General features: G+C 38.8%; 2 protein-coding genes across 3 annotated transcripts in view; one reads left to right on the forward strand and one right to left on the reverse strand.

Moving 5' to 3' along the window:
* The window catches only part of Satb1 (SATB homeobox 1), a 95,596-nt gene extending 92,722 nt beyond the window's left edge, over positions 1-2,874 (reverse strand). The window contains exon 1 of one of the 2 annotated variants that reach the window (XM_063256992.1): positions 2,760-2,874. The gene's annotated coding sequence lies outside the window, so the exon portion shown is untranslated. Of the gene's footprint in view, positions 1-1,892; positions 2,087-2,759 lie in introns of those variants that run through there. The other variant, XM_013143980.3, reaches the window with a different exon arrangement.
* Positions 1,899-25,872, forward strand: LOC101787570 (collagen, type I, alpha 1a-like). Its single transcript, XM_063257792.1, has 9 exons — positions 1,899-2,044; positions 2,091-2,686; positions 6,186-6,367; positions 17,336-17,442; positions 17,532-17,641; positions 18,860-18,920; positions 20,286-20,371; positions 22,379-22,436; positions 23,866-25,872. Exons 1-4 carry the CDS (start codon positions 1,899-1,901, stop codon positions 17,363-17,365), a joined length of 954 nt encoding a protein of 317 aa, XP_063113862.1. The 3' UTR covers positions 17,366-17,442; positions 17,532-17,641; positions 18,860-18,920; positions 20,286-20,371; positions 22,379-22,436; positions 23,866-25,872.
* The last annotated feature ends 289 nt before the right edge of the window (positions 25,873-26,161 follow it).

Raw genomic sequence — 26,161 nt, forward strand, 5'->3', positions numbered from 1 at the left:
GAGGTAGTGAAAGATACAGCCAGTTTACTTCTGCTAGCTAAAGTTGAAATTATGCACTTATTATAACCTTTTCTAACAATGTGAAAAAAACAGAGTAAATATATTAAATTTGTTTCACAACAGATGCTTAGGTTGTTAATATTTAAGATGCCTATTCATGCTATTCCTGTCTGCACATTTGTCAAAAATGTAAGCTTGAATGCTAATGTTTGCCAGCAGACTGGAGCAGCCAGTATATGAATGTACTACTGTTCTAGTAAAATAATATGCAATAGAAATATAGGACTGCTGCTAAATCATAGCACTAGTACCACATACGAGATTAGTAAAGGTTTTTAGACCAAACACCTCAGCCTTGGCTTTCTTCAGACTTGAAGTAATAGATTATTTATTTATTGCAGCAATATTTGGTAGAATAAACCTCACATTCTCAGAAAACCCTCTTTAGACTGAGGGTAAATTTCAGTAAAGTTTTGACGGGTGACTTACTTTGTTAGCAGCCCACTGTAAATTTCAGAGTCAGCTTAGGACAAAACCTGACAGGAGCATTCTACTCTGGGAGCATTCTATTCTCTTGGGAAAGGCAAGTCCTCTGGACTCCAAGGATGCAAACATGGAACCCCATGCAGTTGGGGCAGAAAGGATCTCTCCAGGAAACTGGGTGTCTTCCTTTTTTTCCTCTTTTACACCCGCGTGGAGCCCAAGTCTTACATCATGTGCCTAGAAATTCAGACTGTCGCCGAGAAAGTTCTCCAAGAAAGGCCTAGAGATCAAAGTTGCCAGCCGGGGCACTCAGAGATGACCCTGTGGTTGACACTTTGTAAGTAAGCACAGTCTGGCCCTAATGGAGGCCAGAGCTCAAACCTCCAAAGAGCGTTCTACAGGGTTCTCCCCTCTCGCTCTTCAGGGTCACTCCAAAAGCGTACCGCTCACTGCTTTTCCCCAGACGCACGTGTCCCTCTCCTGACCTGCCACCTGCCCTCGTGGTAGTGGCCTAAAACCCGGTTCCGCCGCCCAGGGGGCCTTTGCAGTGGTGAAGCTCCCTAAGAAGGCCGCAGCGCTCAAGTCCGAGCAGCAAAAGGGGAACGCGGGACTAATCCCGAAGCTGCACCTGTGTGGTCCCATCTCCTAAGAGGGCAGCTCTACCTCCGGCCTCCAACCCGACTCTGCACCCGCGTCCGCCCTAGGAGCCCATCTGAGACCGACCTCGGAATAGCAAGCATCAACCCAAACATAGAGTGCTTCAGCAAAACTCTAAGCTCCACCTTGAGCGCTCGAGTGGCTCCCGGGATGGAGAAGTTGTCACAAACTTGCCGGCCCCTCTCCGCTGCCGCTTCCCACCAGCCTGGCTGGCAGGGATCGGAGGAAGGCGGAGATGAGCTGGGAAGGGAGGCCGAGCGGACTCGCGATCGGGTGGGGAAGTCTCCATTCCCCTCAGCCCGCTCCTCTGGGCACCTTGCGCCGGCCCGGCTCGGGGCGCAGAGAACCCCCTTGCCCATCTGCTCTCTTCGGCCCCTTACATTCCTCTTTATCTTCTAAAAGGGACCACAGCGGTGACCCAAAGGAGTTTGTTCAGCGTGGGTCTGTCCGGCAGGTGTGCCAGGGCGTCCCCACCCTGAGAATGAATGGCATCTTCACGTCTCCATCCCGGCCGCTCTCCCTCACTCCACCGACCCACCCTTCCGTGCTCCAAGTGCAAGCGCGAGAGGGGGCGCGGAGACCCCTGCGCCTGGCGCCCACGAGCGGCAAAGGGGAGCCGCTCTGGCAAGGGGCGCCGAGGGTGGGTGCTACCGAGAAGTTTGGATCAATTGCGAAAAAACAAAAAGAGACAGAGACAGGGATAAAAGAGCTTGAGTAGCACAGGCAAAGGGAGGCAAAGGAGCGGAACTCACTCAGGCATGAGCGTTGGGGGCCGCGGTGGTGTCGGAGCGCGGGCCGGAGACCACGCTCGGCTCCCCGAGCTGGCGCGCCGGCGTCGGACTTCCGAGGCGGCGGCTACAGCCTCTTCTGCCGCTGCTGCCGCCGAGCTGCGGCAGCCGCGGAAGTTAATTGCAACTTGACTTCAACTTGTCTTCTTTCCCCATCCGAAGTGGGCGTTTAAAGGGAGAGCGAGACGAGGAGCGAGCGAGCGAGCGAGCGCGCCGGGCCGCGGGAAGGAAGAGGCGAGGGGAGGGAGGAGATGTTAAGGGGAGGGAGGGGGCGGTGGCGGGGGCGGGCGGGGGAAGGGGCCGGCGGGAGCTGCTCTCCGCTCGGCGGTCGCCGCGCCCGCAGTCTGGAGGCGCACCGCAGCGGCCCGGGCGCCCCCCGCGGGAGCCCGCAGCCGCCGGGGCGCGCATCCAGACGCGGCGCCTCGGGCCGGCACGCTGCGCCGGGGGGCTCTGCGGACCCCGCGCCGCCGCGGCCGCCGGTCCGGTAGTGCGGCGAGGACTGGCCGGCGGGGCGGCCCGGGCCCGGCCCGCCTCCCCAGCGCCCGCCCGGCTTCTCCCCCTGGCGGTGGGAGCCTCGGCGGCTGCTGGCCGCTCGAAGCGCACGGGCGCCCGAGCCGAGCCGAGCCCGAGCTGCGCCACCGCTCCGGGGCTTCTTCAGAGAGCGCCGCCGGGGCGGGGGGCCGGCGGTCCGGAGCCGCGAGGGCAGGCGAGGGGCGCGCCTGGGGCGGGCGCGGAAGACCGGACCCTGCGCCGCGAGGGTAAGTGTGGCGCGTGGGAGTGCGCCGGGGGACGCGCGGCGCGGCGCGACGCCCGCTAACCCTGCCCCCTCACCTCTTGGGCCCCCACCACGCGCACCCCTCCTCTTGCCGCCTGCGGCTTCCTCTTGTTGTTCGTTGTTTGGCTTGCCTTTAGGGGGGCAACAATGGGGAGTCTGTCGTGTGTGCCAGCGTAGAAGGAAGTCAGGTGAGAGGCCTCGAGACACCCCCACACATACACCCTAGCCTGCTTGGGGGTGCATTACTCTCCACTAGGGGCATGTGGGCCAATGTTTTTGGGTTTTTTTTTTTTTTTTTTTTTTTTTTTTGCCTTCAGTGTTCCGTTGGAGATGATCTTTTTTCCTAGAGGGCCCGGTTCCCTTCAGCCTGGACTGTTTTCATCCCACGAGCATTCCTTTCAGCCCCCTGCCGAGGAATTCTGCACCCCAGCTGAACTGCACGCAGGGGTAAGGAGGACGAGGGCACCTCCTTTGCAGACCTTGACTCTGTGCCCCAGCCTATTTGGCTCATCTGCATGACAACAGTTGTACTTTTCGACCTACTGAAAGGAGATGCCTACACTAATGTCCAGTTTTACCCCCCAAAAAGCTGGGGGCAAAGAGGGCAAAAGAAAGCCGATATCATTAACAGTGGACTCAGGAAAAAAGGGCCAAGACATCCTTACCAAATGGAGACACTCCAGCGACCCCTGAAAGGTTAGGACTCCAAGCTAAAGAAAAATTGGAACTGATTTTAATCCTATGCGCCCCCGGGCCCACCCCCACTCCCCCATCTCCAGTTCTAAGGGAACTAACAGGTCTTTTGTTTGTATTCTGTCGCTTTGGGGAAATTTGCATTGGTTACAACCAGAAAATTTCTACTCTTCACTCAAAGGGATTGCAGGAAGAGAAACAATTTTTACTTTTCCTCCTTGTGGCTGTTTGGCAAGGAGTGAAGTTGTGAGCTTCATAGCATGAAGCTGCACAAGGTCCGTTTAGGACAATAAAGACTGTGAAGCTGCTTGTGTATATTTTTAGAAAGTGTACTTTCTTGAGTTCCTTTCACACAAGGCTTGCTCTCTCATCAAGACCCATAAATAATTGTATCTAGAGAGAAGGAAATATGGAAACAGGAGAAAGATTGCTAAGATTTCCATCCCGACAGTGCAGAGCATGGTTTGCAGGGAGTTCCTGGAAAGTGAGTGTGGGCTGAGAATTCAGTTTTTCCTAAAAGCTCTATTGGGTCCTCTTCTGTCAGATGTCTATGAATAAAACACACTGGGAAAATCCTGATATCCGTGAAGTCTTATTTTATCTTTTACACGATAGTTGATTCACAATTCAAGTCCTCGAAACAAACATCAACTGTGCTGTATTTTTGTATGGCTTTTCTGAATAAAGGAGAATAGCTGTGTATTTATGCTGCTTTTGACATGCCCTCCCCTCGCATTTCCTTGTTGATAATTAATGTAGACAATTCCAAAGATACAAAAAAATTTCAATTAGTGTTCTTTTAAGAGATACCTTCCCCCACTAAGATACACGTGCACATGTCAACTCCCAGTTCTGTAACGCAAAGTAAAAGCATATAAATCATTGCAGTGGGCAAAACTAAGTCAAACACAAGTGTTCTCTGATCCACTCTGCACCCCTACAGGTCTGAGGAGTCATCACATTCTCCTGCCTTAATTTATTAAGACGCTGAATTGCCTAACCAATACCAGTGTCTCCATCTGAGAAAGACTTCAGATTTAGGGAAAAATACATTCTCAGTCTTTAATTACTGCTTATCATTAATATCTTGAGGTAGGCAATGATTCTCCCGTTCTGAAAGTATGAGATGGTGCTTACCAGAAATTTGAAATTCAGAAAAAAGATTGCTTTTTTTCTCCTTTACATGCTTACATATTTATTTCCCCAAATTATCATCAACTAAACCCCCATAATTTAGTGTGTGATATTTCCCTGGATTAAACCAAGCAAAGGTTGTGCTCCAGACCTTTTGAATTTGCTTCTCCCACCCTCGATGGTCGTACACAGAAAGCTTCTATTAATGTATTAAATATCACAGTTTGGTAAATTTCTGTTTAAGCCTTTCCACCGGCACATAGTAGGGATTCATTAAGTACTTAACCAAATGAAGATGTTTGTGAAATATTGTAGTTGGCCATATATTCAATAGCACAAGGCTAAGGCCTTTTTTTTTTTTTTTTTTTTTTAGAAGTTTAGGGCATCTTGGATAAAAGTTGTTATTTACTATGGCCTGAATGTTGGTGTCCCCACAGAATTCAGTGTTACAATATTAAAAGGTAGAGCCTTCGTGAATGAGATAAACATCCTTATATAAACTCTACAGCTAGCTTTCTTACCCTATTCACTATATAAAGACACAATATGGTGGCATCTATGAAGCAGAGAACAAGATACCAATTCTACTGGCACCTTGGATTTTCCAATCTGTAGAAATGTGACCAGTAAGTTTCTGATGCTTATGAATTACTCAGTTAAGGTATTTTGTTATAGCAGCCAGAATGGACTAAGTAATAACATTTGTGCTACTAGATTTTAAATGTAATTTAAATTGCTAAGTGACAAATCTGAAATACATCAAATAGTCAATAATGGCTAGTATCAAAAGCTACGCTAAGAGAACACATAGAGTGTTGCCTGTTAAGTCTTATAAGATGCCATGAGTGGGATAAAATAGTATTAGCCTTTAGGAGAGCTTATTGAAATGTGCAAAAATAACTCAGTGTGTCAATATAGGGTTTGAAATGAGAAAACAGATTTTTTTTTTCTTTTTAGAGCAGGAATAGAGGTCCTGAAGCTCTAGGTTGGAATGGGTGCCATTGCTTAAGAGAAACAGATTTAATGCAAGATACACAAATATATAAGGATTTATAAGATTGGCTTACAAGCACCTCCCATAGTCAGGTGAGGAAGCATGCAGAGAGACTGTCTGCGCATTGGAGACCCAAAGGATCCAGCTGAAGGCCTGGAAGCACACCGCAGTGTCTCATGGGAGTCAATATTGGGAGGCTGTAGAGTTTGCGCTGGAAGCCAGAAGAGCACATCCAAGACAAAGACTGGAGCTTCATTTCCCTTGTATGCCTTTCAGGCTGTAAGCCAGTATTACTAGTTGGTGTCACTCACACCCAGGGTAGGTTTTCTGTCTTCAATAAATCCTTCAGCCACTAAAAACTATGCTGATTTAATTTAGTTGGGCATTTCTTACTCAAGTTGACACAATCAACCAAAGAGGTAACACAAAAGATATTTTTAAAAGTTATTTTGTGCCAGGGAGATCTTTAGGGCCATTCAATATAGAAATCTTGGGTGAAGGGGAACTTACTACTTACTTGCACTATAGTAGGCCTTTTATTTATGGAGATTTTAACCACAGAATAGAGTTCAGTGTGTAGTTTGTACATGAGTGAATAATTTCCAGAGTAGTTCATTCCATCTTTGTGCACGTCATTACATTTTTTCTTAATGTTTCACAGGCCCAGTCTTCCTGAAATTCCAAGTCTTAGTTCTGACATTTCCATCAAAACAGAATAAATACGTTGTATCCATCAGGATAGGTTTTGTTATGCTGAAGCAACAAATAAGTACCAGTTTTTGGTGGCCTGCAACAGCAAAGTTGTTTTCTTGGTCATGCAATGAGTCCACGGCATATCAGCAGGTCAGTTGCATATCTTTTCAGTCCAAGCCTCAGGCTGTATTTATTGTTTCATGTTCTCTTGCAGAAATAAAGGTCAGTCTGAAAGGTTTCTTGCTGGCATTTAAGTACTTGGGCTAAGCAGAGACATACATCATTTGAACTCACAACTAGTATACCAGGATTAGTTGCAGGCAACCCCTAATCATCATAAGATAGTACAGCCTACCTTGTGCCAAAGTATAGGGTTACAGGGTAAACCCTTGTCCTGTGATGGCTTGCCACATAAACTGTATATTCTGCCAATCCATAGCCCAATTTTTCTATATTCCAGAGTGAACTGCCAAGACGGCCACCAGCCTACAGGGACACATGATGTAACTTCTTTCACCATCTACTATTTTTGAATACAGCACTACAATATTCACTCCCCACAAAAGTTTGTGACCCAGTTAATTTTCAATTACTCATATTTACTAATATTACATACATTTTATTTTCTTGAGAAGCATGTGTTCCTTACAAGGGTACAACAAACAGGAACTTTTAACAACTGTTATCTGAAGACATTACAATCATTATCAAAATTTGAAAGTTGATTTTGAGTAGTTATTTCCCTTATTGTAAACATCAAAAGCTTTATATAGTTTTGTAATACAGAAATTCTTGAGGCACTTGTTTATTCATTTATTGGCTATTTTTGTTTATTTAGTAAATATTCCTTTCATATCTAGATAGCAGACACTGTAAAAGTCTGGACATATGGAGATAAGTCAGAGTTCTCCATAAGGAACAAATTTTGCGGATATGCAGACATAAAAAGTTACCACTGTGCTAATGCTAATAGAAAGGCAGTGTTATGGTTAGGAAGATGCAAATAGCTAGCTGGCAGGAATTAGGAAAGTTCCATAGAGAAACTGCCACTTGAATTAAGTCTTAAGGGTAGGAGAGATTCCGCCAGGCAGAAAGGAAAAGGGTCCAGCATGGACAGAGACACTGAGAATGGCAAAGTATATCGATTAAGGCACTGAAGGGGATTCAGTGAGAGTGGATCACAGGGTCTTCATAAAGGTTCAAACCAAACTCCAAACTGGGAAGGACTTTCAAGACCTTCTGTGTAATTGAGACATTGTTCCACACACCAAGAATTGCGGACTTACATTTACTCTGGCCGGAACATGGGTGTAAGTGAGCAGCGCAGTGTGAGACCATAGGCAGTGCCAGGGACTACCACAATCTGAAAAATGTGTCTGTGTCTATGTGGGACAGTGCCAATAGTGCCAAATATCAGGTCTTCCAGTTTCTAGATAAAAAGTGAAATTTTGGGTTTATGTGAAAAACTGAAATTAAATTTTGACACTTTGCCCACATTTTAAGTATCCTTAAACTTTCAATCAATGGCATGGTTTGTGTAACTTACGTATATATATTTGTAGTGAGGGCCAAACTACAGATACAATTAATAGAATATTTTAATTCAATCTGTGTCACAGCCATGTCCTTACACTGTACGGGAGTTACTGTTCACTGTTTTTTAAAAATTGAGTCCCATTAGTTGCTTGCTTATTCTTTTTAGTCTGCTTTGAAGCCATATTTGCGTGTCATTCAACAGTCAGAGGTGACCCCACGTTTTATAAACGTTAAATATTGGAATTATTAGGTATATTTTCATAAGGCAACTGGAACTACATCTTGTACATTTAGTCTCATGGACACATCCGTATTTTTAAAGCCATTCAATTTACTAGACAGTCAGGTCTTTACATTGTTAACAACTTGGTTCTACAGACCATAATTTTTTATTCAACATTCTTCACTAAAATTGGACTTTTATCGTGTAATTTATGTACAATGAAATTCATCCATTTTATGTGTTCTATGAGTTTTGAATACAAAAGGGCAGAAAGTTATATTTCAAGTGAACTTTAAAGTAAATATGTATAGCCATAACAGCCTTAGGTGTCCAGCTGCCTTGATTCAGATCCTAGTTCAACTAGTTCGTACCTCTGTGACCTAGAGTAAGTCTCCTTATTTCTCCATGCCTCACTTCACTCATCCACGTGGTTGGGTAATAATAGTACCCATCTCCGGAAGTTAGTATATTATATAATGCTTGCACATGAGTTAGTACGCAGTAAAGACTAACAGTTGTTTCTTTTGTTATTGATGTTACAGTTGTCATTATTATTCTAATAAAAAGACATGTAAGATATAAATAAGAGTAGAAAAATGAATGTAATATAAGTTGGTTAGAAGTAAGTGCTTCCTGGATGAGTTGATGGTGCACTGGAGTACACAAGTCAAACGATAATGATTGTCTTTATTTCTGGAATATTTATTTTTTACTTAAAATGTTATAATAAATTATTTTTCTATTAAAACACATATGCAGGGAAATTGAATGTACCATTTTAAACAAAAACAAGTGTCTTTAACGACCTTTTGGCTGCTTGAGAATAGGATGTAGGTGGGTACTGCATTTACTTCCTTCTGCTACTTTCCCACTTTACGCCAAAAATGCATTGCAGTAAGGAAGAAAACTTAGAGAATGAATTTAGAGACACCAAGTCACCATGAAGAAAGGAGCTAAACCTAAATACTCTTCATAGCTAGACTGTGAAGTCCATGGGAGCAAAGATTTTTATTCTTTCCATTGATTATGCTTGCACACTTAAATAGGTGATGCGCAGTGATCTTGCAAGACATTTAATCTTTGTAAGTTACAGTTTGCTCAGCCATAAAATAAATAGATTGCATCAGATCGCAAATTTTAGTGCATTTAGTTTTTAAACAGACTGCTTGTTGAAAATGCAGATTCCTTGCTTCATACCCAGAAGTTCAGGTTTAGTAGAACCAGATGGGATCCACCCATCCAAGTGGATTTGGAAGACAGGTGGTAAAGGGGCAGAAATCCAACTCAAAAAAGAAAGTTTTATTTACTGTTTAACTTTTTGTTCCTCCTTTTTTCCTTCTCCCCACATAAGTTGGAAAAATACTATGTAACTACAAGTTAAAGAATACTTGGATCTAGCTGCTTAACCAATGTCAGCAGTCATTTCTTGGTTCTGTTTCCTTCTGCGCTGACTTGTGTTTTAACTTTATTCTTAGTCTGGGTTACCTTTGAGAACTTCATTCTCTTTGAAGTCTTAAACTTTACTCTTAGTCCGAAGTTTCTCCCAGCTTTCATTCCCCTGACACGGAAACACCAGCACAAGAGCATATCTTTGTTTTTCCAGATCAAGAACGGCACCTTGATTGTGATTGCAGCAGGTGGAGTCACATATCCCTACCTGCACTCATCTCCATGGGCAGCAACCGTGCTTCTGTAACTCAGCAGCTTTGGATCAAATGCCCACCCATGAATTATGGAAAGCCCAATACTCCAAACAGGAAGGCTGGATGTGAATGAGGAGTAGTTTTTCAGGATAAAGTGGGTGAATTTTTCCAGCAACTGGCAAATGGATGCTTGTTAACCAAAACTATAAATCTCCATTTTTTAAAAATATTAAATAAAAATGGCCCAAAATGCAGTTACAAAAATACGGTATGCTGAAATTTTTAGGCCAGTCAGGGTCTAGGAAATTCCTAAAATTGTCATAGTCCCTGATCCAGTTGTCTCATCTGTTTAATGTTTCAGGGCAAATATTAAGCATTTTGTATATATCATGAAGGTGATTAATATGCAGATGATTTGTGCTTTGCCAGTCTATGGATTTTGAGAATCATTCTCAATTTGAGGTCATCTCAAACATACCATAATAACAGTATTCAAGTATCTTCATGAGATAACCTGCAGTCAAAAAGATAACAAAAGCTATAGCTATAGTACAAAGAAATGAGGCAAACAAGCAAACTTGATCATTGGTTTAGTTTTAGTTACTAAATCTTGGCCAGATGTGGTCTATTATATTTAATAGATGCAGCCCCAGCCTGGATATCAGCACACCTGGTTCCTTTCAATGTTGGGGACATAAATGAATACACGTTATGCAGACAGTGAAGAGGGTTACTGTGGGCCACAGTGTAGAACCAAACACTGATTTACTATCAGATATGTTTTAGGTGAATTACAAGTGAATTTATGGGGAAGGTGAATTTTATGAGTGAATCCTTAAGTGATTGTTTTGTTAAGTGAAGCTGCTATCCCTTTCTTAAACTCAGTAGTGAAGTATATCTCCCTCTTCAATTTACTGTAAGCCTTGGGTTAAATTCCAAAGGCTTTTCCATACCTCTCTCACCACCATACTTTCAGCCTCACCAGGGCAACCCAGTGTGCAAAAGAAAGTGCTTTCATCAAATGATGCTAGAAGAAGTAGATATTCGTGGGGTTGGGGCTTGATTCCCTACCTTACACACCATACACACACAAAAAGAATTAGCAGTGGATTATAAAATTAAACAAGCTAAAAACACAAAGCTTTTAGAGGAAAATGTAACATAACTTGGAGACAAACATTTTTAGATAAACCATGGGAAACTATAAATAAAAAGGGGGGGTGCAATTACCAGTTAAAAAGTTATCTAAAGGTGAGCAGGGTGAGAAGTAAAGCCTAGAAATCTATGATTAAATTGTTATTAGTATGAGAAAGATTTGCTTTCTTATGCACTTTATATTTTCAAGCATTGGTTCCTAAGTAGAAGAGGGAAAATACTTTGGGGCTTTTCATGCAATCCAGTATCAAGGATGCAACAAGGCTTCAGGAATAGAAGGATTAGATTACTGTAGGGACCTGGTCAGTCTTTCCATAGCTCATCTTGGTCTTTATTCTTCATGATGGTCTAGTTTCCTCTTAGTTCACATGATGAATCATGGTTGCCAGCTATTCCTGAGCCTGGCTGTACCATTCCAACCACCTGGAGAAAGGACCATTTTTCTGTCTTTCACAGTTTTCAGGAAAGAATCTGATTGACCACTAAGGTCTAGGTCCACTCTCAGTCCAACACTGTGACCAGAGGCAGGACAGTATTTAAAGAAACGTAGTAGTTCCTTTCATGGATGAAGAGGTAGAATGAAAAGAACTTGCACTCTACTTTATATTACCAATAGGTAGAGACATAGTTAATGAAAATTTTAGAGTTGGTCACAGTTTCTAATAGATACTGTTTTTGGTGTTGATAAGACTACCTCTTTGATGACCTAATATCAGTGTCTCTTTTTGCATATACACATATTGACTAATATCTCTTAAGAGTCATAAACATAAATGGTTCATTTTACAAGCTGGCACATTTATTTGTAAATTATTAGCCAAGATCTATACAAATGCAGACATGGTTTGTTTTAGTCTGTATATACAATAAAATTAATTTAAATAACTTTAATCAACTTCAAAAACCAGCAAATTCCAAGACAATTAGGTTAACTTTAAAAACTCGTATTTATTGAGTTAACAGATGGTAAATTAAAAAACAATGAAGCTAATTTTTAAAATCATTCATTGAATTAAAAAACAGACTCACTTGACAAAACTCTTTTTAATCTGTCTTTTCATCCCCAATAAGCATATTTTAATATTCCAATTTGAGGAGCTTCTGAAAGACACCAATTTAGGGACCATTTATGAACACTTTTCCACTGAATTACTTTTTTTTTGGAACCATCTGAAATTTAATTTTTATGTACCAACAACAATAAATATATTAAGTAAGTATAATCCCATTTTCAGAAGCAATGAAGATTCCATTTACCACCTAATATATTGCTATGGTCTTGGTGCTTCTGACCCTGACACACTTTGGGAATTTCCTGTGTCACCAGAGGAAAAGTTGCTTCTGAACATACTGTATTTCTATATTTTAACTGTTGAATACAGAATCTTCCTCTGATGCATTCTTTAGAGTTATGCACCAGTGTTGAAAGATGTTAGCACCATGAAAGTCTTTTTTGATTTTTTTGGTTACTCCTTAGCTCTCTGGTGCTAAATTACAAGACTGTCCCGCTCACAGGAAGTACCCAGAAAGCATGGAATGCTTGTCCTCCTGGGTTCCTATGGTGTGGGATCTCCTCGCAGCTTTTCAGCTTGAAATAGTTAATATCTCCCAGTATATGAAGTGGACTGAAAACTGTAGGTGCTTCCTTAAGAGAATTCATCTACTACCTGAGGTTTTTTTTAGATGGAATTGGAGATAACACTATAAATACATGATGATAAATCATTTGCGTTGTACTGGCTATTAATAGTTTTAATATGATGGCATATTTAGAACTAGAACTGTTTGTTTTGAAATAAAATTGCTCCCAAGATAGATAGATAAGCAGATAGATATATCAGAATAGATTTGGTAAAATGGCTGCTTGCTCAGTTAGTACTAGAGTCTTTACCGTGGACAGACGGAAACTACAGTGTAATTTACCTTATGGTCCTAGAAACTCCTTGTGTAAGAACTGCTCTTGCTTTACATTGTATTACATTATTTAATCAGTAATGTTTAAAACTAATTTACTGGTTTTAATAGATAAATTTATTACTTGTAATTTGAATTAAAAGCAGTTAGAGATCTAAAACACAGTTATCCTGGAGACTATTATAGTAAAAAAAAAAAATCTTATTAGTGCACTTTTGAAGTGCTTTAGCCCTTAACCCCTTTCCCTCTTAAAATAACTGTTTTTATAATAACGTCTGATAATATGACCTTTCTTAGGAATTTGATGATAACAACATAGCAGGAGAGACTTTTATTATTTTTAGTTAAACAAGAACAAGTCAAAATAATAGGTAATGACTGGATTAAAAAGATGTAGATAAAATTTGTTTTGTAGAAATAAAAAGAGATACAGAAGGGAAAGAGCTTATGTAAGGAACACTTAAGGTAACACCTAGAGAAATAAGTGAAAAAGGATAAAAGATAAAATGACTAATCAAATTATAGGTTTTCCAGTTTAGAATGTAAATTCCTTAAGGGAAATCAACATTATTATAATCCTTCCTTAACCAAAGACTTCACATGTAACATATACTATTAGCATTAAATAAATAAATGTATTTTGAATTTATGAGTAAAATAATGTTCTTCCCTAAGAATATAGACAGTAGATCAGAAGAAAAAGTCAAAATTAGAACAGAAGAAAACTGTCCATGTGTTAAAAACTGCGTCAGAATTTTAAGGTTTCCACCAATCAATATTAAGAAATAGAGATAAATACCGGTCATAAGCTAGTAAGCTAAATTTTGAGGAAAGATGTTTTTTTTGCATATATATGTGAAGAAAAACATACATGCCTTTGTTAATTGCCCTCATACTTCCTAGAACAAGAACAAAAGACTTCACGTTAAATTTCCCTTACTTTTAAGAGAAACTAGTGTGATTCTGCATGTTATGTGCTTAGTTACTGGTTGATTTCTAAAGGCAACAGAATAAAACTTTAAATAGACCAGATATCAGAAAGCATAACAACTAAGAATCTTTTTTCCAAAAGTTGCAGAGAGATATTGTCCAGATCACTGCTGTGTGTGTGTGTGATAGTATAAAAACTCATGCGAAATTTTAATAGATTAATGCTAAACATTGAAGATATATGGCTAATAAATGAGTAAATTACCTAAATCCAAGTGAATGAAGAATTGATGCTGGTAGCTAGATAGATTTTACTTTCAATATAACAGTGCTTTCAATATACCAAAAGGTGGTAAAATTTTAACCGTCTGTAATCCACAGAATGCAGAAAGAAGAGAGGAGTAAAACAAAAGTTTTCGTTGTTGCTTTACATAGAATACATTTTAGGATAATTGTGAACAAGTTCATTCAGATACTAGTTACCACTAATTGTAGGTGCTATAAAAGTAAACTAAATTTAGTCCATGTGAAAGACAAGATGGTAAGAAAACATCGAGGAACTATTGAAAAAAATTATAAAATAAGTCTATCAAGCTTAAAAATTATGACAAGCATCAATGGCCTAAATTTTCTATTCGAATGTTAAGGTCCTTCAATTAAGTTAAAATGAAAGTCTCAGTGTTGCTTAAAAGGGTCAGACTGACACAGAGACATTTTTTAACGGCAAAGAATGTTTTTCAGCCTAAAATTTACACATCCAAATCAGATATGGCAATTTGAATATCAAGTAAAGCAGAATTTTTGTTGAAAAACAGCTAATGAAAAGGACTGTTTTACAATCACTAATAGTGCAAGACCAATGAAGGAACAATGACGGGAAATGATCTCATGTCCACAACTTTAAACAAGTAATAATTTTTATATTTTTTATTTAATGTAAATAGAACTTACCAAATAAATAATGTGTATTCAAGCCAACATAGACGTTTACAGAATTAGAAAGAGTACTAATGAATCTCTTTCTTTCCTTCTCTCTCTTTCTCTCTTTCCTTCTAATACTGGAGTTTCAAGCTAGACCATAAAAATTTTTTTAAAGCATTGTTTTTTGAAAGTGCATTGAAAAGTCACTAAATTTCCTAGGCTGAGTTCAAAGTTGCTATTCTCCTGCTTCAGCCTTCCAGGTGCTGGGATTACAGGCATGCACCACCTGTAATACATGAAATATTTAATAGTAGTAGGTTAATGAAGAAAATAAAATAATTCAGTACATTATATTTAAAAGCATTAAATAAAATTTAATACCTATCCTTGATAAAAAGGACACAGGTACAAAGAAGAAAAACATTTTATCAATATAATATTTTACACTAGCTGTCGATATTTAAAATTGATGTAACATTTTTAGAAATGTTCATGTTTAAAATTTGTCAAATTGCTATAAAGATTTTGCCACAATAAATTAACTTAATAATTTTTAAACCCCTGATCATGTAATAAAACAGACCAAAAAGAAAAACCTATAAAGAGAAGAAAAAAAATACAACCTCTCATGCACTGGGAAAATACTAGATAGTTTGAAATCCCAAAGTAATTAATGGAAATTTGAATAACTTTAATGAGTTAGTAGAATATTAAAAGACAATAAAGATATGACATAAACCAACTGTATTCCTAAATCAGCTACTTTTAACTCAAACATGAACTTTTAAAAAGACTGACTTTACAAAGCAACGAAATACTGTATACAAAGCTTTGTCACAGATTTTAGTCAGAAATATGTGAACCATCTAAACAAAACTTTGAGAACTATAAAAATCTTAAATTACTCAGAACGCTGGTTTCTTGTTTAAAACAATATTTTTGTAGTTAACTCTTTTCCAAATTTATATTTGATGAAAATCCAATAACATTCTCTTTTTTCATATATTTTGAGGTAATGGTGAAGAGACCATTATTTTATCATAAATCCTAGTGAGAGGCAACAGTAGCAAAGCTCATTTTTTTTTTCTTTCTTTTTTGTTTTTTGTACCCGGGGTTGAACTCGTGATCTTGTGCTTGCCAGGTAAGTGCCTAGCAAAGCTCAGTTTTGAGAAGGAAGAGTAATAAGAGCAGACTGTTTTTCATATTTTAAAACTTATTATAAAGATATAATTAAAACCATGTGATACTGACACTAAACTAGATTATTGAGGCAAGGTATATGATCAAAATAAATTTTATATTTGATAATGACAAAAGTACAAAGTAATCCGAAGGAAAATATTTTGCTGTGTACTTTCTGATTGCCAGGCACAGTGGTGGACACCTAGAATCCCAGAACTTGGGAGGCTGAGGCAGAAATATCAGAGTGACCGCTAGGCTAGCCTGAGCTACATAGTGAGTTCAAAACCAGCCTGAACTACTTATCATGAGTCTGTCTGAAAGAAAGAAAGAAAATGTTCTAACTTGAAAAAAATTTTTACATTTGTCTACATAAAATAAATTACTAAAACTCAAACTGTAGAAAATTAAAGTAACTATTGTGTAAGCTTAGAATGTTGTAGCAAATTTCAAAGTGAAATTTTATGTGTTGTTGTATTTAAAGAACAATAATACATCAAACAGTTACCTAGGTGCAGTTATTTGAACATAATAACAGCAAGGGTTAATAGCGTCCTTATATATAGGTATATAAATTCAATACCTAACAAGTGTCTATGATATGAATAGAATTAACCAGTATACATCGGAATAGAATCACATTTAACAAAAGTTGAAACATATTTGCAAATGTAGGAAAATATCCAGCCCTCATAATAAATAAATATACATTATGACAAAATAATTTATATTTAGGTTTAAATCATTTACTTAAAAATTAATGTCAAGCACTTACACTCCTAGCTATCACACTTAAATTAACTCATGCTCCAAGAAAAAGTGGAAAAGCTGAATGAAATCTGGCAAGCATTTCTTTAAAGGCAGTTTGTTTAAATGCACTGGAGAGAGCTTGAGAAGTAAAGACCCCAGAAAGCAAGGAATAAGTTAAAATGTCCAAAAAACAGAGGTAGAAGAGACCCAGATAGAGAAGTAACAGCCTGTATCATATTGGGAATAATAAATTAAGGATATTGAATAAAAGGAAAGTTTTAATGATTAGTGATAACTACGGTAAACACCCAGAAATTGAACACATTAGAGACAGTTAAAGAACATGTCAGTGAACCAGAAAATTTAGTGCATTGGAAAATGACTTATTTTTATAGAACTGTTGGTTTGGGAAATAGTTTCCCAATACTATTTGGGAAATAGTTTAGCAACATAAATCAATTATGTGAACAAAAATGATGTATGTCTCTTGACCAATTGCTCTTATCTCTGTGAATATATCATCAAGAGGTGATGAAATGGTCACTCACATACTATTTAGGATAGTAATGACTACCTGCAAACATTGTTCAAAGTGCTTCATTTCAATTAATGCAGTTAATCTTTACAACCCTAGGTGGTAATACTATTACTGCGCTCATTTTACAGATGAAAAAAAGTAAACTACTGAAAGGTCAAGTAGCTTGTTCGAGATTATGTAGCTTGTGAGTAAAGAAGCAAAATTTGAACTGGGCTTTCTGGCTCTATATTCATTTTGACCTGCTCCAGGCATTTGGAAGCGCCTAAATAACCAGCAACTCTACACTGCTAAGTAAGCACAGTATACCCAATCTATGTAATATTTTTCAGGTGTTAAAAATGGGCATTCTAAAACCTTGAGGAGCATGGGAAATGCTTAAGATATAAAGAGAAAAGATCAAGAGCTAAAAATTGAAAAATACATATAAAATGTAAATGTGAGTATCTCAGTAGACTATCAGCAATTATTTAAGGTTAATGTTAGTATCACTAAGATTTTTCTTTTCTCATTTTCTCAAAATTTTAGTAATATGCATTTCTTATCTTGGAAAAATATATTATTAAACATTTAAAAGCAGTGGAATACATTGAGCAAGAGCAGACAGGAATCAGACTGCCTGTGCTATCACCTATCAGGTATGTAACCTTGGGCAAATAATTGAACTTTTGTTTCTAAGTAAATACTGTAGAATGAGGGTTATGATGGTAACTACCTAATAAAGGCAATTATGAGAAGTAAATCAACACTAAAATGTTACCTAGAAATTCTCTGGCACTTAGAAAACATGCAAGCATAAATTATTTTGTTGTTGTTATTGCTATTTTACAAGTACACCTCATTGTTTTGGTGCTCCTTGGTAACCACACAAAATGACACACACATACCCCAGCTGGTGCTCCGGGAGACACACGCATTTGCAAAAGTTTTGTTTCTATATATGTATTTTAATTCATCTTTACTATGAATTCCCCAGCACAGAGGTTTCTAGGAACCAGTCTACTACCATTGGTTGAAATGTTGCTTTTGAACTTTTCTAAGAAATAGTTATAGAAATCAAATATGTGATGTGTCTTAATGTTCAAGAAGCCCAGGCTAAATCGAGTGTGGTGGTATTTGCCTCTAATCCCAGCACTAAGAGGCTGAGGCAGGAGGATCAGTGGGAGTTCAAGGCCAGCCTGGGCTACATAGTGAGTTCAGGGCCAGCCTGAACTATACAGGGAAGCCCTGGTCAAAAACAAACAAACAGACAAAACAAACAAACGAACAAACAAAAGAGGCCCAGGCTCTCTCCTCCATCTCTCATATCTGAGCTCACATTCATTGCATTGTCCATCAAGGCCTGTATTGCATTAGCATCATTAGTAGTGAATTTGAGAAAATACCTACTTCCCTACTTGTACCTAACTGTATTTACCTGACGTTTCATCAGTGCCTTGAACTGACAGGCTGAATAACAACAGAAAGCTATTTAAAAAGTAGGGTATTTACTGTGAATGTATTTTTTTTTCAATTGACCCTCCCAGGGGACCTAAAAAAAAGTGCTTTAAAACTTTTTTTGTAACCCCCACCTGATAGATCTAAAACCTTTGCAAACTTTTGGTAGAATTTCCTCATTACATGAAATTGTTTTATTAAAATTGTAAACATTATAGATGTGTTTGAATGTTAAGATGCCAATCTTTCTGATGAGCTGTCTTAATGGCTAATGAAATGATAAGTAAGACCTTGTAATAACCCTAGCCAACTAAACTAATGGGTTTTAACCAGATGGAGTATTGCAGTACCTGTGAAAGAAAGGGTACTATTGTTAGTTCATCCTTGTGTGAGAGCACCTTTGTGCATGTGTTTTTCAGAATGTTGCAGGTCTCCGCTCTGTTAAATGTAGCTGCAGAACTCCCATGTGAATTGTCCTAGGTAAGTCCACCAGGTCTCTGCTGTCTGACACTTACTGGTTGCTGTCAGATATACCTGACATTTACTGGTAAAGGTTTTTTTTTTTTTTTTTTTTTTTTGGTTAAACTCCCTAACACAGTTCTTAGTTCTATCATATGGTACATGTTGAATACGTTGCCTAAATGACTTAGTGTTCCATTTTTTCCTTAATTTTTTATTCCTTTGAAGATTATTCATGAGGAATTTTGGGGTATGTCTATAACCTTACAGCATTTTCCCCAGCCTTTCACACATTTTTTAGGGCACATTCTGTCATGACATAGTTCTGCTTGTTAAGGCAGATTTACCATCTAAGTCTCAGGCCATCATTTCTAACCAGTGATAACTGGTCACATGGAGAATTTGAAAAAGAGTATGAGCATAATGAAATTCCTTTCTCTTCTTGAAAGAATGGAGCAAAATATTTGACATCCAGTGGGGAGTCAATGATAAGCAGTGGTAACAAGATGAGAAAGAAAGTTATCAAAAGGTGATTTCAAGATGATTATAATTATATTTACGTATGAACATGAATTAATTTCTTATGTTGGCAGGTACTGGGCAAATTCTTAATATAATTAGGTATGATTTTGTGGTGCCATATGAGGCTAATTGGAATTGGGGTGCCCTCTTCAGCGTGTCTCAGTGTCTGAACTACACTGGTTGCTAAAGAGTTCTAAGTTTTAAAACCTGCACTTGAAAATGTGAACCACAGTGTTTATCTCTTCTTTATCTAATGGGATACAAAGTGAAGATATAATAGTTTAAAACATTTGGCACATAGTACGCACTTAATTAAGTGCTTCTAGTCTTCCCCACTTCCATTTATTTAAGAGAGAAAGGGGTTATATAAACTTTGCTTTTTTCTTTAAATGTGCCCTTCATTAATTAATCTATGAATAAACGAATGACTTGGGGGAAAGTGTGAGAATTTCATCACTTCATCATGCCTTCATTGATTTTTCAGCACTTGCTTGGATCTCTACTATAAACTCACAGTGGTGCAGTGGGAAACAAAAGGGAGAGTCAGGTATTGGTTGTATTCTCAAGAATGCTGGAATTTATAAAGGGAGTTTAAAAAGAAACCAGCAGAAAAACAGTAGGCAGGAAAAATGATTTCAACCAACATTACCAGGGAAGTTTCACAGAGGAAGCAATATTTGGGCTTTAGAGAAAAGGGATAATTGGAACAGCAAAGGGAAGATGCAGTGAGTCAGTTGGGTGACTGGGTGGGAAGGCACTGGCTAGCCTGGAATGATGAGTTGGCTTCTCCCTGCCCAGACTCTGGAAGAGCTGCTTCTCTCTGGTATTGCATCTTTTCACTTGTAACCTTGACCACCCTGTCAGCCTTCCAGGACTCTGGGGAAGATTGTATGGGGCTTTGCATGTGGAAGCGCTTTTGGAAACTATGAAGTACTCTGTAGATGAAAAAGGTACTCTTTTCTTTTCTTCCTTGTATCATAGCCCTGTGATGGCCTTTGACCTTTAAACATGGTGAAATAGTGAACCGCCTGTTGAATGAATCCACAATGAGTGGATAAGTGGCCAAAATAAAGGCTTGCCTTAGGAAGATGTGCACTAGGGACAGGAAATGGGGAGTTCTTGGAAGCGTGGATGAGACTTGGGAATCAGGACTGTGAATGGGGCTGACTGGAAGGGTTCATTTGTTAGTGTGGTTCATGGAGCAGAAGCAGTGTCACCTAGGAACTGGTTAAGAAGTACAAAATTCTCTTGTATCTCTACTCAAGATCTACTGAATCTGAATCTCAGGGTGGGGCCAGTAACCTAGGCTTTTTTTTTTGGCCCCTCCTAACTAGAGAGCAAACCTAGGGCCTTTATACTGATGTTCCCCATCCCTTTACTTTTTATTTTGAGCTGAAGTCTTACTAAGGCATTGTTGCCCAGGCTGAGTTCGAACTTGCTATGTCTTTGCTTCAGGCTCCCAGAGTGCTGGGATTGCAGGTATGCACCTCCACGCCCAGCTAGCAATCTGTTCTTAACAATCTCTCTGGCTCTTTCTGATGTATAGTAGAAGTTTGAGAACCACCACTATGTTCTAATGTAGGAAATTTGAAAGTGTTTCTGCTGTAAATTCTGTGTTAATCTTTTCAACCATGGATGGATATAATCAGAATTAATGTTTCTAGGATACTGAAGCAAGAGGTTGTGCCTGAAAGATTTTCTAACTTCCAACATAAAAAGGACAGTTGGAAATATTAGAAAACACACTGTGTTATCAAGCTACAGACTTAAGATTTTATTCTGGATAATATCCACATAATCACATAAGCAAAGCAGAGGAGGTATTCCTCCCTGTTCCTAGGGATCCCGCTCAGTCTGCAGAGAGCTGGCAAGATCAGAGTGACAGTGTAGAAATATGATAGCAAGTTGTCAGGCATGGCCCTAAACTCTTTGCAGAGCGAGTAGTATAGGTATCTTAGTTTTGGTCAACTGTGAAGAAACCTTCCAAACTAATTCAAGCAGACAGCTGTAGGATTGTACCAACTACACTAGCTGCCCATAAACACAGCTCTGTCTTCGGGTCTGAGATCCACATCTGCCCAAGGAGATGCCAAAGGGAGAAAGCGTTTCAAGGAAAATACTTACCCTAAGCAAAAGAAAATCAAGATACAAAAGCACTGTAAGTCGTTTGTGGAGGAGATGGGCAGGCCGCAAGGATGAGCTGCTCAGATTGTTTGAGTCCCCAATCCAGACTGTAGAGTGACAGGCATCCTGGTCAGTCCTCAAGAAAGAACTATCCTGTCCACATAGTGCAGGACAGTCCTTGTCAGAGTAGGACAGTTGGTTACCCCCATACTATGTCCACCCTCCTCTGAGACCTGGGGACAAGGCATGATGAAAGTAGGAAGATCCTTGCTCTCAAAATACTGTACACAAAGCATCAGCATAGGATTCACCCGCGATCTTGTTAGAAATGCAGCTGCATAGGTCCTACTCTAAATCAAAACTACACATTAAACTGTGGTGTGTAACCAATAAACAGCTTTACTTTAGAACTTCTTAGCAATCCCTGAGTGATTTGTGCTGTGTGCTTTACATTTGCAAATGACTGCCTTAGAAGATACTGTGAGCCCTGGTTAGTGTCCTCCAGGAAGATACTGGGGCACAGGTGGAGAGAAGAGAATTTCTTCTTAATTATAATGTGGCCAATATCCAGGGTCAGACATACTCTACGCTAAAACCAGCCTTAACTGGGAGGAGCAGAAGCACCAAAAGGGGCACCAAGATTGGAGCAGAGCCAAGACAGAGAAAAAGAAGGAAGGATGACACAAATTCCTCAGGAATGGACCTCCTGAACTGTGAACAGGAGCGGTCATGCAGACTGTAAGGGTGGCCGGGAGCTCAGCAGTTAGTTGTATGGTGTGCATAAAGTTATAGAACTATTTTTGTTATTAATACCACGACTTTATTTTTATCAGTTATAATCTGATGGGGAGATGGTTTATGCTTGGAAATGTGGAGCCACAAGCAGTAGGGGTAAGTTCATAGAGAAAAATGAAAAGTGATTGCCTTCTGAAAGTGTTTAACTTGCCTTGCTTACTTGCATATGATCAAGTGTGCAAAGTTTAGTTTCTTCTCTTTTCCTTTACATAGTCTTACCATCTCCAGGGGCTCCACCTTTACAGTCTAGTGTGGATAATTTACATATAATGCTGTTTCATCCTTCTGTACTTTGAGCATAATTCTGTTACTTTAAAAATTTGGTAAATTTAATCTAGTGTTTCTTAAATTATTGTAAGGCTTGTTAAAACACAGATTTCTGGGCCTACCCTCCTTTTTACAGTTCCTAATTTAGTACACATAGGGTGGGGCCCTAGAATTTGCATTTCTAATAAGTTCTCAGGTAATACTGCTTTTGTTGGTCCACAGACCTGGCTTTGAGAATTTCTGATTCATACTAATCAGAGGTTAGTTTCCATCCAAAGGTGACAGTTTTTAAAGGTTTTTGGATTAACGGTCTTCAACTGATTGATCTTTCCAGTCATTTACCCACCGAATACATAGTCCTTTGTCATGTGACCAGTATTTAGCTTGTGCCACAAGTAACTCACCTTGCCAGTTCAGCATACCTAAACTGGTCTATGGCCTGTTCAACAGGAAAAATCCAATGGTCAAATACTGGAAAGTCATGGGAATATCAAAAATAAAATTTCTAAACATGAACTCCCAACTATATTTGTCTCACTTCAGACCAGTAGCAATTTGGGAACTGGCACTGATCCCTGGACCGTACTGAGTGACATGTTATGGATAACCCAGGAACAGACGTAGTCTTTTTCAGATTCCCCACCTCCTTGTCACTTCTTACTGCTCATAGAGAATCTGGTCCTGTGGATCCTGGTCTTGGATCCTGGTGGCATCAATGAAGCATGCTCAGTTCTCTGAGTTCATCTTTTCCCTGGCGTTGGGACCACTGAAAAATAATCAGGCTCCACCTGATCTTGTGGGATGGTCTGTGCTGGTCCTTACCATTGCTGCCACGGTCCTGAACATTCCCACTGGTATCAAAGAGGTCCCAGGACCTCTGCTTGACAGGAGCTCTGACCATTTTGACCATCACTGTCATTCTTCACAAGGAAATGAGAAACTCCTAGGGCCTCACATCCTCCACACAGGCCATGATGAGACAGGAACGCTCTCCTGGGCTGTATGATACCCGTGTGACACAGGGTATGGTACTGGGCCAATGGAGCAGTTTTCCAGAAGCTGTGGAGTGCTAAATGCAGAGTTATACCTTAACCGATCATTCATTTTTCAGGAATTTTGCCAGCCAGCTGTTAAAAATAGCCATTATTAAACATTAAATGACACAAACTTAAATGTAAACAAGTTATATTTTAAACAGAGCTAATTAAGATTCCATTTAGGTGGAAACTTAACTCTTTCTTTCCTTTTTTCTTTACAGTCTTGCTGTAAGAGTCCTAGTCACTCTTTGTGAAGACATCCACGTCTCCAGAAAATGCAAGTGACTGTCTATCCAGAAAGTACATTAAAGTAAACTAAAAGCCTCACCTCTGTTTCATGTCTCTGAAAATGGGTCAGTGTTCACAATGCTGCATGTTCTTCCAGACAGGAGGTTAGGCAGGAAGAAAGTGCTTGACATGGAAGACTAAAGTTGCTATAGGATAATGCTGCTAAATTTCAGTTTGTATTTGCATCTGTGGAGGATCTTGTTTCAAGGTCTTTTCAGACTCAGAAGGTTTGGAATGGGTGCCAGTATTCTGTTCTTTAACAAGAGCATGCCAAGCTGCTATTCTGTGAATGGGAAGAATTTAGGATTTTTTTTTCTTACTCATCTCCTTTCCTCTCTATATATTCAGCAAAAGAAAAGCACTTCCTGGTCAGAGGTTTAGGAAAACAAGAAATAAACAGTATATACTTCGATGAGACTAGTCAACAAAGAAGAATGCATTAACCAAAACCTGACGTTATTACTCATGCTGAGATGGAATGAAGTCCAAGATGGGCTACCCAGGCATTGGCTGTGTTGAACTGGAGCTGCTTTTGAAGTTTAATTTTAAATCTCTAACAAGAATCATTGTACCTAGTCATATCCTTTCCTAGAAAGGAAAACTCAACAGTTCCTATAAAGAAGAAACTAATGCTCCCAGAATGACTGAGTTGCAGAGTATTAGTTTATATGAATGTGTTCTTTCCTCCAAAAGTTTCTAATGATTATAGCCCCTAGAAAACAATGTATCACGTTTTTAATATACGAAGCAACAACAATGATAGCAAAGAACTTTAAGCTAGAAAAACATTTTAGAATTTAAAATCTCACAGGCAGAGAATAAAGTGCCATATATGGGTATGCGTTTGCTTAGTCTATATTATTAGAAGCTTCCAGAGTACAGCATACATTTTCAGAGCCACTTTCTTAGCATTGAAACTGTGCGGTCTTTTTGTAGAATCCTTCGTCTTGCTCACTGTCAAACCCTATAGACAACTTTGAAAATCTTATATGTGATTTATTCGTGTTGTGATGGTCCTGGCCAAAGTAGATTGATAATTTGGATAATTTTGCTAATTACTTACCAATATTTATTTCTTTGATGAAGAAGCAACATTGCTGCTTTTACCAAATATATTTTGTCCAACTTGCAGAAAATATTAATAATATTACAGATAACAAAATGAAATTATGTGTACAGACCCCTGCATCCTAGTGGGCACAGTCATGTTTGGTAATAGATTTTCCTTGTGCCATGGCCATTGCCAAACGGACTGATTAGGAGAACTTTGGCTTGCTCAGTGTCTCTTCAGGAATCACTAAAATGTTTTGTTTTTCCTAAATACCATCTTCATCTCCTTTTAAGAATACAGTATTAGTTTAAAGGGATATTTGATTTAAATGAAACTTGAAGATTCAGTCACGTGTGACGTTAGGCAAGCAGAAACAAAAATAGGATGATTTTTATCCTCTTATATCTTTGATGGTGAAGGGAGCTACTTTTTCTAAACTGCAGCCTGATACATACTGTTTGAAAACTTGTTTGAAAGTTATTTTAGCCTCTACTGTTCTTCTGATTTTATCTGTAGAAATGAGAAAGCATACATACTGGCTACTTGTTTAAGTACTCAAATTTGTATTTCTCTTGAAATATGTATTAATAATTACAGTTTTAAATTATCATGTTAATGTTTTATGTGGAATAAGCCCAGTATGTATACACAGCATAGCAGTAAAGACATATGTTTCCAATAATAACAAGTACTTCATGAAACCAAGTTTGAAATTTAAGCATTGCTAATATGTCTAAATATTTGTATTTTGCTTTTTCTTAGACTTGATCTGTTTAAAATAATAGATTTGCCTATTATTTTGTTATTCTGTCATTTAAAATATACATTATACTCTTGAATGTTTTGTGTAAATCTGAGTTTGTCAATAAATACAAATATAAATAAGTAACCAGTGATCACATTTTTACTGGGAAAAATCATTACTCCTATTTTAAATGTACCAACAATGTCAATCTTAAATTTATACACATGATAGTTTGCCTGATCTTTATTCTTTTTTTAAAGGAAAAATTGGCAAATCTCAAATAAAGAATAAAGTATTATATTTAAGTCTTATGTACACACTAATAATACAAAGAAAACAGAACTTTCTTTAAAATTACTTCTCTAGAAGACATTTATAAATAGGAACTTGATTAATAAATCACATTATTGTTCTTAGCTTCAGTCATGGTCCC

Source organism: Cavia porcellus, unplaced genomic scaffold (assembly GCF_034190915.1).
Source record: "Cavia porcellus strain 051 isolate PalLab524CR breed Dunkin Hartley unplaced genomic scaffold, mCavPor4.1 scaffold_10, whole genome shotgun sequence".
Lineage (NCBI taxonomy): Eukaryota > Metazoa > Chordata > Mammalia > Rodentia > Caviidae > Cavia > Cavia porcellus.